Source organism: Brachypodium distachyon, chromosome 1 (assembly GCF_000005505.3).
Source record: "Brachypodium distachyon strain Bd21 chromosome 1, Brachypodium_distachyon_v3.0, whole genome shotgun sequence".
Lineage (NCBI taxonomy): Eukaryota > Viridiplantae > Streptophyta > Magnoliopsida > Poales > Poaceae > Brachypodium > Brachypodium distachyon.
This window is the reverse complement of record NC_016131.3, coordinates 5,845,894-5,859,510: the sequence shown is the minus strand read 5'-3', so window position 1 is coordinate 5,859,510 and position 13,617 is coordinate 5,845,894. Positions and strand designations below refer to the sequence as shown.

The 13,617-nt window shown below is 43.3% G+C and overlaps 1 protein-coding gene across 2 annotated transcripts; it reads right to left on the bottom strand.

Annotated features, from left to right (window-relative positions):
* Positions 1-5,575: 5,575 nt before the first annotated feature.
* On the bottom strand, positions 5,576-13,344 carry LOC100839954 (MADS-box transcription factor 34-like). 2 transcript variants are annotated; one of them, NM_001302865.1, is made up of 10 exons: positions 13,025-13,209; positions 11,001-11,082; positions 9,405-9,466; positions 9,209-9,308; positions 8,707-8,748; positions 8,582-8,623; positions 8,158-8,297; positions 7,773-7,776; positions 6,859-7,033; positions 5,576-5,772 (listed from the first exon to the last, which is right to left on the bottom strand). In NM_001302865.1, exons 1-10 carry the CDS (start codon positions 13,207-13,209, stop codon positions 5,576-5,578), a joined length of 1,029 nt encoding a protein of 342 aa, NP_001289794.1. The 2 variants fall into 2 exon arrangements, with proteins under 2 accessions (NP_001289794.1, XP_003559391.1); XM_003559343.4 differs by lacking the exons at positions 5,576-5,772; positions 6,859-7,033 and having other exon boundaries at positions 7,684-8,061; positions 13,025-13,344.
* Between the last annotated feature and the right edge of the window lie 273 nt (positions 13,345-13,617).

Genomic DNA, 13,617 nt, shown 5'->3' with positions numbered 1-13,617 from the left:
CAATACGCTGGTTCGTTCTGCTCACCAAAATCTGATGAACCGTGCGGCTACCAGCGGCTCCGCTCCACTCCGAAACCAAACATATCCTAAATAATATCAATTAGTATTATTGTTTCAAAATATTATTCTATTAATATAACATAGTGAAACTTTCATTAACACATCATTAATGAAATTATAATAAAAACTCAATAAAAACAATATTTTTTCTTGCAAAACCATAAGAAACCTCAATTAATGGAATATTTAAGCCATAATGGAACTTGAATATTTTGTAAAAATACGTGGGCACAGTGAACATAATAAAATCTTGAGTGCTGTATGGAGGGGGAATTAGGGCGTGTTCGGCAACTCTCTGGATCCCAGCTTCTCGTAAATCCACCATGGAGCAGCCCCGAACACAAAAAATCCAAGAAGCTAGATCCAAGAAGTTAGACCAATTCCCTTCACAAAATGTGGAGCACCTCTTTTGGAGATCCCCGGAACCGCAAAACGCGGAGCAGTCCGAAATTACACTGGATGTGCCACTGCCAAGTGAAAACACTTCGCGTGCCCCCAATTTTTCTCTCCCCGACCTTCTATTTCCCCATCCCCAGTCCCCCCCTACTCCCGACTGCAAGATGCGGCAGCCCTAGCCACCTCGCCGCCCCGCCTCCGTCCCCGTCTCCATCCCCATCTCCTCCGGTAGCCTCCCCCGTCTCCCCCGTCTTCGTCCGACGCGGCCCGCACCGGAGCAGCAGCCGAGCCGAAGGACCCCCACACCGACGAGGCCATAGCAGCAGCCGGGAGTCCTTCTCCTCCTCCTCCTCCTCCTCCTCCCCGTTCTCCTCCGCCCCTGCCAAGACCCGGCCTCCTCCGCCACTGCCTTGACCCGGCCTCCTCCGCTCCTGCCTCTGCAGTTCAAGGTGAGGTATGTTGCTCCGGTCTACAGTTCATTTGCTATGTAATACTTGCAGTGTCTAGTTGCTCTTTTTTTTGCCATGTAAAAATTGCACTGTGAAGTTTGTTGTGAAATAATAGTGTGTATTTGCTTTAGAACAGCAGTAGAATTGCTTTGCCAATTTTCATTTTCATTTTGTTGTGATGTCAGTACAAATTTTGGTTGAAATTATGGTACATAAGTGACACCGATTTTGTAGAGTTGTGTTCAAAATGGCTGCCGAATGGACTGAGGATAACACTAGGATTATCACCAAGTTGTTTGTCGAGCAAGTGCGGTTGGGAAATAGGCCAAACACTCACTTGCCCCCCGCTACATATGAGGAGGTTGCTCGTAAATTCAAAATGCTGACCGATAAGGAGTACAAGCAATCTCAACTGAAAAACAAATGGGACAAACTGAAAGGTGAGTACGGCATATTCAAGAGACTGAAAATGCAGACCGGAGGAGGATGGGAAAAACACTGTGATACAAGATGTTGAGTGGTGGAAGAAGGCCAAAAAGGTGAGAGAAGATGCATTTGTTTTGCAAATTATAATTAATATACAGGCTGATTATTGATGGGTGTTATTTCTAATGTACACCAGGACATTCCTGGTTGTGGCAAGTTCAAGAAGCAGGGGCTTCGCAATGAAGAGAACCTCAAGATCATGTTTGAAGACATCACTAGTGATGGTACAGATCATTGGAATCCTACTTCGGGCGTACCACCTCCTTCCAGTGAAGCATTGGCAGATGCTATGAATGTTGATGACATCCAAGGTCTTGATAATGAAGATACCGAAATGCAACCAAGTCCAGGTAATGCAGGAGCTAGTACCTCGGTCAAGAGGCTTGGAAAGTTTGTTCATGAAGTGAGCAAGAAACCCGAGACTGCAATGGTGATGCAGGAGCAGATTACAAGGATTGTTGATGTTGCTGTGCAATCCCAATCCTCTTTTGAGTCTTTCATACGAGCTGATGATGCTAGCTCCGTGAAGACTGTCATGGATGTTGTCATAGAATGTGGCGCTAATGAAGGTAGTGATGAGCACTACATAGCCATCGAGTTGTTCCCCAAGAGAGACCTAAGGGAGATTTTTATGCACATGAGTGTTGGGTCTCGTTTGGCTTGGCTCCGCAGGAAGTATGACCACAAGTATCCGAAGTAGATGGTTCGATTTTATTTATGTGTAATGGTTGCTTCTATAGCATGCTATCGAGACTATTTGTGCACTTTGTTGAACCATTGTTTGGAATCTGGCTTGTAATGCTACTTGGATGATATATCTTTATCTATGGATTGTAATGTCTCTTTGGATATTGTTCACGGCTGATGAGGCTAACCATTTATATTTGGAGATACTCACCTTGTATGATGCTAACTATTTATATTTATATTTATCTATTGTATGTACAAAACTATCTGGAGATTACTCACCTTGTATGATGTGTGAGATTGAGATAGGCAATCAGAGGGGGGGTGAATGATTGCGCGGAAGCAAATTAAAACTTTTCCCGAAAGTTCAAACCCTAAATCACCTTTCTGTCCGTGATAATAAAACAGTTGTAACTTTTGATTGGATGAACCAAAAAATACGTACGAGTATGCAAAAGAAAGATATTGAAATTATCTAACCAAAGCAACAATAATCAGCTCAATCGGACGTACCAATCAAAAGATATGATCAAAACAGTAACAGCTGCCACAAAGTTACGAGAATTAATCTATAATCGATTTCGAGAATAACAAAAAAGATGAATTAATCGCAATCTTCCCTTGATCTCGTGAGAAACCTGCAGCATCGTGTTATGATCTTGTGATAAAGCTGCACCAAAGTATGAGAAAGATCTAGCTCGAAGATTCCACGAAGATCCGAGAAGAACAGAGATGACACCGCCAACGAATCTCTTTATTGCATCGATGTCGATCGATTACAAAAGATACAACCATGCATCTAAGAACTCTCCAAGAATTGATTTAGATTCAAACCTCTGAGTTCCCTCACATCTTTGCTAAAACCCTAGCTAGGACGCCCTCTATTTATAAGGGAAAATTCGCGACCCTAAACCGAGTCCGAATCCAACACGAACTCCTTTGTCCCGGTCGTTATTCTGCCCGTGAGGCCCACAAACGACCTCGGATTGAGATGACTCCAAAAGCAAAGTTGTTCGTCTTGATGACGCTACTGTTTAATCTTTAAACAGCTCTCATCCAGCCACGGCTGGACCTACATGTCTTCACGTCGATGCCACTCCATACCATCAAGTCTTCTTGTGATGTCTTCAAAACTCGACCATCACGTGTCGAATATCTCCAATAGCGTACATCTCCGGTATAAACAACGTACGACAAACCGGTGCCCTTCCGGATCATCGTAGTCTTCACTTTCATAGTTTCTTCGCACGAACGTCCCGCATGACATTGATCCCTTGACCTCAGCTTCTCCCAAGCTTCGTCCCTCGATCCCGTCATCGACCACGTTCCTCTAGCTCCGGCAACACCTGAAAGCGAACACACAAATAACCAGTACGAACACAAGTCCACGATTTGACTCAGGGTAAGTTCCACACAGCTCACGCCATGTTTTCACATAAAAAACTAATGGATCAACACACCATTAGCAAAGCACTAAGTCCAAACAAATACAAGTCATCATATAAGTATCTATATTATCCCAAGTATCCACATGAATGTTTCACCTAAAACACTTGTCAATGTTACACATCACCTATGATTTCACACTAACTACATGTGACTTGTTCATTTTGTATGTGCAGATGTCATCTGACAGTGACAATGAAGATGCTAATGCTTATGAAATTAAGAAACAGGCTGTTTTCCATCATGCAAGGCAAATGTCTATCATGTCAGCTAATGCAACAAGCATAGCTGGGAAATATTGTGCAAGCTGGTTGTTGAAGGCTGAACCTAGGACATCTATTTTGAGTGGGTTTGGATGGCTCGAAGAGACTATTGACACACCAGGAGAGACGTACACAATGCTGAGAATGAGTGCAAGGGTATTCTTTGATCTTCATGACTTGTTGGTTGAACGGTATGGCCTCACACATCCCCCCTATGTTAGCAGCTATGAGTCTCTTGCTATGTTCTTGTGGACCTTGGGTGGTTGTGAATCAAATAGAAGAACACAAAACCGTTTCAAACATTCACCAGATACTATCCACCACAAATTTCATGAGGTATTACATTGTGTGGTCAGCATGTCAGCTCATTACATAAAGCCAAAGGATCCAAATTTTCGCAATGTGCATCATAGGATTAGAAATGATAGAAGGGCCTACCCACATCTAAAAAATTGCATTGGTGCAATAGATGGGACTCATATTAGGGCAGTGATACCTGTGGACCAGCAAGTGAGATATATTGGAAGAACAGGCGCAGTTACTCAGAATGTGATGGCAGTATGTGACTTCAATATGCATTTCACTTATGCTTCAATTGGACAGCCTGGTGCTATGCACGACACAAGTGTGCTATATCATGCAATTGACAAGGACATGGCCACGTTTCCGCATCCTCCAAAGGGTTAGCATTTCTACTTATTGTTAATAAAATGTAATCTTATCGTAGGCATGACCTTATGACTAAACTGAAATATTCTTTATTGTCTTTATATAGGGAAGTACTACCTAGTAGATGCAGGCTATCCTAACAGATTGGGCTATCTTGCACCATACAAAGGAGAAAGGTACCATGTTCCTGACTTTCATAGAGGTGTAGCTCCAAATACTCCTAAGGAGAAATTCAATAGGATCCACTCGTCCAAGCGCAATTGCATTGAGAGAGCCTTTGGAGTATTGAAGAACAAATGGCAAATTCTTCTCAAGATGCCGAAGTACTCCGTTGATACCCAAAAGATGATTGTTGCTGCGAGTATGACATTGCACAATTATGTCCGTGCCCATGATAGACAAGATATCCATTTTCAGTGCTGCGACAGAGATCCAGATTATATTCCAGAAATTCCGGAACGATATAAGAGGTATGTTGTTCCTCCAGGTGCTTCGGATTCATCAACTCCGGAGGCAAACGGTGATGACATGGATGCGATCAGGGATCAGCTTGCTACCGCCATTGCTGTTGGTTGGTGATGCCCACTTCGGTGTGACTGATGTTTTTTGTCGTTTGAAACATGCCAGTGAATTGTGATGCTTTTGTCATTTGGAACATGCGAGTACAGGCACGAAGAACTGAACCATCAGGAGCTTTTCTTTGTTAGATAAAGAATATATGTATATGTTAATGAGTTCTCCTTTCTCTGACTTCTCTTTGTTAGATACCGTAATCACGAACTTGCTTACTGTACTACTAGAGTAGTAGCGAGCCATATGAAAGTTGATGTTATGTTGATCAGGAGCTTGCTTACTGTAATCAGGAGCTTGTTTGCTGTCACGGTTGGTCATCTTGCCCAGGTCTAGCACCAGTATATGTTATGTTGATCAGGAGCTTCTCTTTGTTGGTCTAGCACCAGTTCTTTATGTTTTGAACGGCAGGTTTTGAATAGCGGAGTTCCTTTGTTTACACAAGTATCTGATCGATCGATTGAATAGCTGATCGATCGATTGAAACACCTGACTGGCCTAATGGACTCAATTTCTCTCCCAATCTGGTCGGCCTGCAATGTTCCACCTTCATCCGGTGAGCAGGCCAAATAGAGTTAGCTGGGTTGTGGGCTTCCAGCCCAGTTGAAACGAGAAGCTGTCCCGAACACCTCTCGCTCTCGATCGGAAGCAGGAGAACGAGATAGAAGCGGGGGCGTTGCCGAACACGCCCTTAGATTGTGGGTTGACTTTGACAAAACTCAAGAGGTTTAATGATGTAAAAAAGACTGGATAAAAAATCGCACCCAAAGAGACGGTGTACTAGGTGGAGATGAGTAGAGGAGGAGAGAGACCTGAGCGAGCTGATGGTTGATTATTTTTTTCCGATACCTCTGTTGGACGGGATCATTTTCCTATTTTTATTTCCATGGGTATCTTAGTAGGTTTTGAAACCGATGCACAATTTTCTGTTTTACAATGTTTGCATGAGTAGCTTGAGCGAGCCGGTGGTAATAACCTCTTCATTTTTTTTTTAGTAATCACCAGGGGAAGGCTCCCCTAACGTTATAAAGAGAAAAGCGCTTGACGCTCTTCAATTAAGAAGAAAAATGAGGCACCCAAGCATGCTACCACGCGGAGATCAATCCAGAGCAGCCCCACACAGGAGCAACAGTGCCACCCAAGTCATCACTCTGTCATCGTATCTTTCACAAGACGTTATTTCTTTGGGTGCAGTTATTTTTTAGTCGCCTGATTTCTAATCAAACGAAGTTAAATCTTAGTTGGCGTATCATTAGAGTCGTTGGAGTAAGATATGAGAGTCATCTTCACTCTCTCCTCTCCCAAGTGCTATCGTTGGATAAAGATCCAACATACAAGCATGTTGTCTAATTTCTAACTAAAAATCAGACGACTTATTAATGGCAAAACCTTATTTCTTTTTGATTTTGTCTAAATTTATCTGCGAAAAGATTGTTAGCGCGACTCCAATGCTGCCACCCAAATCGGACACAAAATTGCCGGTTTGGTCCGTTTTGGTGGCGACTCGAACACGCCTAAGGGCTTTGTCTGGACTGTGTCCATTTAGCTCTGCTGGTGCCCTCGACACAGTCACTCGATCATTTAACTTAGTCTGTTTTCTTATTTAGTTTTGGTCACAATACAGAAGGGTGAGAGAACAAAAACACAGCGTACACGCACTGTCCACCTAGACGAGAATTAGGCAAAAATTGGACCGGGAATGGATCGAGCCGGATAAAAAAGGGTCGCCGCGTCGAGACATGCGTTTTGTGCGCGCGGACACAAAGGAACGCGTCCACCCGATCGACCCATCGGTTTCGTGCGTGCGTCCTTGCTCGTTGACTAGTACGTACCCTCTGCTATCCTTTCAGCAACACCAAGCATAGGTGTTCTTTTCCCAAGCTCGCAAGTATCCCTCTTTTCCTTTCTTTCCTCCGGAAGAGATAAGATATTCTCAAATATCCGCCCACAAAACCCCACTAGCGAAATATCTCTCGCTTTCGACTGCACTTTGGCATTTTCCCTCACCTGTCAAAGGCGCTGATTCGGTCGACATTGAGCATCAGGTGCAAGATGCCGCCCCGTCGCGTCGCCAGCCAAACCACAAGTGTCACAACAGCGTAAAAAGGGTGGAGCTGCATGCACGGAGCGACAGTATCCCGCATCCCGAGACGTTCCCCAGCAAAGCGAAAGATAAAACGAGGCGACGCGACCGATGATCTCGCGACGCATCCGGATTCCAGAGCAAGGCAGGCGTCTTTGCTGACTCTTTCTCAGTCTTTTGTCTCTCCGTCACGTCGATGCAAACGCACTTGCCGGTGCCGTAACCGAAGTTTCTTTCATCTCCCGACCGGCTTTGCTTCATTATCACCTTATTAATTTACGGCGACACGGCAAGCTATGTATTGCAAAGTGACTTCCGATCGCCCGTGCGCACTGCAGGCTGCGTGGTGTGTTCGTCTAGCGCGGATAGTTCTCCCCCGCGAGCTATATCCTCCATTTTTCACCTGTCGATGCATGGCAAATGGAAGAAAATTCTTTACGGAGTAGTATGATCTTCCCTACAAGTTTGGTCACTAAGCTATAAGATGCGCGCCTTATTAGACGTGCCATAAGGGCACGGCCGGGTAACGTGTGATAAAGCTGGAGGCACACATGGAAGCAGCGCAGTATCAGCATTAGCTTGCTCCACTACACACCGCGAAGGTTTCATTAATTTGCAAGTGAGGTAAAATCCCAAAGGGCCGGTAAAACTGTTTTCGCTTACCTTTCTGAACAAAATGAGCAGCAATATAACAGTTGACGAGCAAATCAAGCAAAGCCCTTAGCCCTGTACTCATTACTTGAAGGCAGTCGTTCGGACTCGGGCGAGCACTGAAGAGGAGAACGACGACAAAAGCAGCAGGGTTGATACGTAGCAGCACACGCAGAACACAGATGCAGCCATGTTACTTGCAGTTGTAACATGTAGAAATTGCTCAATCCAAACGGTAAATGCGGCCAAGTGCTATGCCATCCATGCAGGCGGCGGTTGGTTCACGTCCATGCCACGAAACCTGAAACCAGAACCCGGATAAAAATGTCACCATCCGCGATCACCTTTGCGCCATGGCATCACGGAAAGGGGAAATAATACAAGAAAGTGCTCTTACGCTGGCTGCAGGGAGGGGTTGCATTCTAGGGCCTGGAAGAAGTGGTCTGGCTGCGGAAGAGGCGCATGGGACGGCACGCCGCGGTCGCCCTGCCACGGCAGCTGTGGGGGAGCCGCTGCCTCCACCGGGATCTCGTCTAGCTGAAACAAACCACGGGGTGGTCCAAATTAAGCATCACAACATTATGGATCGACCAAACAATCTTGGACAGATGGGGTTAAACACACGCAGGACCTCTGCAGCTGCATTTGGCAGGTCCTGCTCCTACGTACCCATTACTAGCTACGTGTGGCATCATGGACTTTCCAATCACTTGTCACTGGCTCAAATAAAATGGCAAACGACAACCTCTTGCTGTCGAGGGGTGGTCCCTAGCTAGTAGCTACAAATGCAAATCATTTTAGGAAGATTTGGGTCTTCTTACCTTTCTTTTCAGGGTCAGGTTTGCATCCTCTAGCATTTGTTCCTGCAAAGTACGACTCTGTTTGACACTAAAGAGGAGACTTGTATGATTTGGGAACAGGAATGGAAAGTATTTTAGCGTGTTACCTTTCTCTTTAAGTCGCAGAGTTCGTCGAGTTGTACTTGGGTCTGAAAAGTGCAGGTGAAGCCAAGCACAGAAGAGTTAGTGAAACTGAGCTAGCAGCTTGGGTGTGCAATTTTAGAATTTTAGGGAAGAATGGTATTTCTTTGTTCTGTTCAATGGAACAGCAAACTGCAAATTCCAGGATGGGAAATTGCGGTTGCCTATATATTATTCCGCATTCTATGCCACAAGTTCATAACTTGTCTGCACATTCAAACCTTTTTACATTCTAAGATAAACTTAAACAAGTAAACATCAAACGCCAAACATATATTTGGGCACTCTGTGAAGTAAATAATTAAAACCATGACATATATGCAAGACAAAGAATGCTCAATACGATGAATGAAATGCATGTTGCTCAAATAAAATTTAGACGTGTGTATCATAATGCAGAGACCGGAGGGACGATCTTCTCATTATCTAAAAAATCTCCTGAACCTTCTGACAGCTCAGCTTAATTACCTTTCTTGATCTTATTTGCCTCAAGGTTTTGCCTACTTGACTCTCAAGCTGATCAAGCTCGGTTGTACCAAGTGGAGCCAAGTCCTCACCTAGAAGATTCCTGTGAATCGTCACCAGTACCTCCTTGAGCAAATATAGCAAGGTATAAAAAAACGAAACTAAACACACACTTCTCTGAGAATGCGAGAAGCATAACCTTTGCGAGTTCTGTAAAACCTCAACACGTGCCTTGAGCTCCATATATTCCAGATAGTTGTTCTGCAATACCAAGAAAGAGATATCTAAACAGGTAATTTAATAATAAACTAAAAACAACAACTTAATCCACAAATAATTCCTCTATGTCACAATGTAGGTCGATTCAGAATATGTGTCGGTCATTTTTTTTGTTTCACCAATAAAAAGGAAAATTACCATATCCATCTTGAATCATCATTTTGCAATTTGTACGTAGCTTATTTGAAGTAGCATGCTTCTATACAAATTGGAACCTTGGATATCATGTAAAAATGCAAACCAACCTATAGCGTGACTCAGGTGTGGTGTATAACAAAATACCAAGAAAAAAAGAACTAGCTAGCAATGCTTTTTCTCGTCTTCTGCTTTCTATATCCTTGCATATTTCATAACAGACTCTGTGAATATATCCTCATCAGTGCTCGATTCTCACATGGATAGGTAAGGAACTAAGGATAGAGCAAGTAAAATTCATTGGATTTTTTTAATTAGGCTTTAGGTTCTAACAAAAGAAATCGGCATTGTACCCTAGGCATGTTTATAGTGTTTGTATCATATAGCATATGGCTATATTTGACATACTGCACAAAATCTGATAGAATGCCACTTCTACAATCAACTCGTCAGTATAAATATGACATGGGCAACCAAACGCTGAAGCTGCTATCTGCTACAGAACTTGATACACCGTTCAACCAAGCTGCCGCAACATGCATGCGCCTAAGTAGTAACTCAAGGGCATGCGCCTAAGTAGTAACTCAACCAAGCTGAAGCTGAAGCTGCTATCTGCTACAAAGACTCATAACTTACCTTGCTAGATGCAAAATTGCTTCGTCCAGAATTTCAGATAGACGGAGACAGACATGAATTATGTTGTTCGTATGCATGAAATGCACTTGGTCAGTGCTCATTAGCCATATATACTTGCAAGTTTCCTGATTGTGCATGAAATATATATCATGCAATGTATTTTTTTTTTGTGAGAAGACCAAGACCATATATTAAATCAACCAACCCATATATAGGACCATATATCATGTATTGTTTTGCGATGGCTAAAAACTTTTGCTAGTTTTACCTTTAGTTTGGTTCACAGACGATGTGGGCACATTTGGAACGCAGTAATTTTACCGAAGAAAATAAACAATTAGCTTATAGCCCACATGACGTCGAAGAGGCTGGAAAGAAAACCCCGTGCTTAAAACAAGGCATAAGATAGTGCATGAGCCAGGAGAAAAACCTTTATGTGCCATCATGAGATGGATAATATTTTCAAGAAAATATGCAGCCCTTATCACAATGCTACTATTTAAGATGATTTTCTAATTGTGTAACTCAAAATCTAAACATCTATTCAGTGAGAACCAACATAAATATGTTATCTAAGGCATTATAGTGAGGAATGCTATAGTGCTTTTTCCCCCCTATAGAAGTGGATATGTAACTATTTTTAGCAATAACCTAATCAATGTTTCGACCAGAAAGCAAACATGTTTCTTTAAAGGAAAATTAGTAATCAACAATAACAATTGTAGACAGAATAAAAACCTCAGACCTGCATCTCATCACTAGTCGGCACCACAGCATCTTGAGAAGCATAAATGTACCTCTGGTACCTCTCGAGGGTCTTAAGCATACTGCGATGAATTGAAAAACCAAGGTTAACTTATGCAAATATTCACTTATACGGAAATGGCACAACTTCAGAAGCCATGGCGAGATGCATGCATGATATACTGTTACAGTAACATAATAAATGGCAGAATAAGCTTTTTCAGAGTACATATATACACGGATGGCTTCATATATGCAATCGAGTACTTCAACAAGAACATGCAAGTTCCAGGTCATATTTTTCAGAGTAAATACACATTTTGTGTCTAGGTTTTCATAGAACCACAGTTATCGCTAATTGTGTGAGAGCACCACCACTCTTCAGACGAACATTTTTACATAAACCAAATCTGGAAGATTAAGCTAATTGACAGAGTTTCCGACAGTTATATGGCCCGCATGTGAGATGAGACTTGTCCCGGTGGCCCATTTCCTTTGACACGTTAGATCTGGACCTGACCCGGCCAACCCGTTAGAAGTCTAGTTGGCTCTTTTTCAGCCAGGTTTGGCAAAATAATCAGATCATGCCTCCTATCAACTTCATTGATGAAAATTAAGCTAAAGAAGATAAATATCACAATGGCTCACTTTCTATGTGAAGGATTCTCTGATAATAAAAACGTTTGGCATGTTCAAAACCAATCAACGTTAGCAATTCTAGGTTGTCTTTGGACCTTGTGAGAGATGTGGCAACCGCTCAGTTTTATGTGAGAAAAGGTGGCTTAGCATAGCAGCCAAGCCCAAACTAAGTCGTTCCATTTAGATAGTAAGAATATATGGAAAATAAAGGAGAAAACCTGCATGTAAAATTTAAGATGTTTCTAGTTTTGTTCTAAGTCAAACTTTTTCAAGTTTGACCATGTTTACTACCTGCGTTTATAAGTTTTACCAAGTTTTGAACTGGCATATATTGGCGCAAATAAGCGAGAAGCTATATAGCCACAATGTGTGTGTGTCCTCATTATAGAAGGCATGGATTAAACATAACTAACCTAGAAATAATTAACATGTACTAATTTACTAACTCTGATTACTTGCACATTTCATGCATATCACTGGCTTTAATTAATCTTGGCAGATTAAATAAAAAATTAGATATCTACGTATGAATCCAACATGAATAAAGCTCTTATTCCTTCTGCAATGTCCCATAAAGCTGCTATGCGCGTATACACATAACTATAATTAACTAGTTTTCTTTTGTTTCCTCTCTTGTTTCCCAGCAAGTGGAATTGGTACGGTTTGTGTACTTATATCTTATGCAGTAACTTGGCGCGCCGTCACTTTTACTCATGTAGTTATGACTGCCCAACTAAAATTATTCTTATGGCCTAAAATTATCCTGAACTCCACTATTAAGAGAGGTGACAAATTATCCTGAATGAACTTAATTTCACCTCCAAGACGTCAAATCATCATGAACACCTAGATAATTAGTAGTTCATAGCCAGTTTTCATCACAAGCATGCATGACAGATCAGTAAATAAAAAATCAGGTAATAAAATAACCGGTAACTAATTACTATGTACGTGCATACGTGTGTATACTTCATATAAAGGACTGGCCTGGCGCACATCAAATGAAACCCCTTTTCTCGTACTGTAAGTGACGCACACATACATGGCAAACGTACACATGTGTCGATTTCGTGCTGCGGATGGGCTCGCATTTCCTTGTTCGTCTCTTTGCTATCGTCTTTTGACACAGTTGCCCAATAGAACAGAAAAGAACAGGGAAATAACGTACGTCGTAACCACCCCCGGCCCATGAGTTCATGCACGGACGCACGGACCCTAGCACCAGAGTCCAAGATCAATTGCCGCGTACGGGCAATTGCGCGTGCGTGCGAGATTGCAGCAACGGGGAGAGCAAAGCGTGCGCCAAATCGATCCGAGGGAGAAAAATTGCGGCAACGACGTACGGAAGAGGAATTAAGCAAAGCGAAGGGGAGATGGGATTCTTACTTTGAGGAGGAGGAGAACTGGTAGAGGCGGCCGGCGTGGGAGAAGAGGACGAGCGCGACCTCGGCGTCGCAGAGGATGGAGAGCTCGTAGGCCTTCTTGAGCAGGCCGTTGCGGCGCTTGGCGAACGTCACCTGGCGGCTGATCTTGTTCTCGATCCGCTGCAACACCACCTTGCCGCGACCCATCTCTCTCTTCCGGCTCTTCTAGCTACTCCTCCCAAATCCAGCTAGCTCCCCGGCCCCTTCCCTCCTCCTTGGCTCCAAATCCAGCAAGACGAGGCCTTCCCAATTCAGCACCCACCACACGATCTGTCTGCTCTCACCCCCCCCCCCCCCCCCCCACTGGTAGCTAATTGTTTATATAACCTAGGATGGCATGAAGCTTGGTTCGATCGATTCCTAGCTAGATTTTTTTTTTATGGGACTGGCCAGACTCTAGCTGCAGTGCCCCCGGCCTGTGGTAGTGGTGGTGGGCTATAGCTAGCTTGGCCGAGAAGAGCAAGGGAAGAATCTTTTTTCTCCCTTTTCGTTGGTTGCAGATTGGGGAAATTGGCCCGGTCTCACCTCTCCCTCTCGCCCTAGCTTAATTAGGGT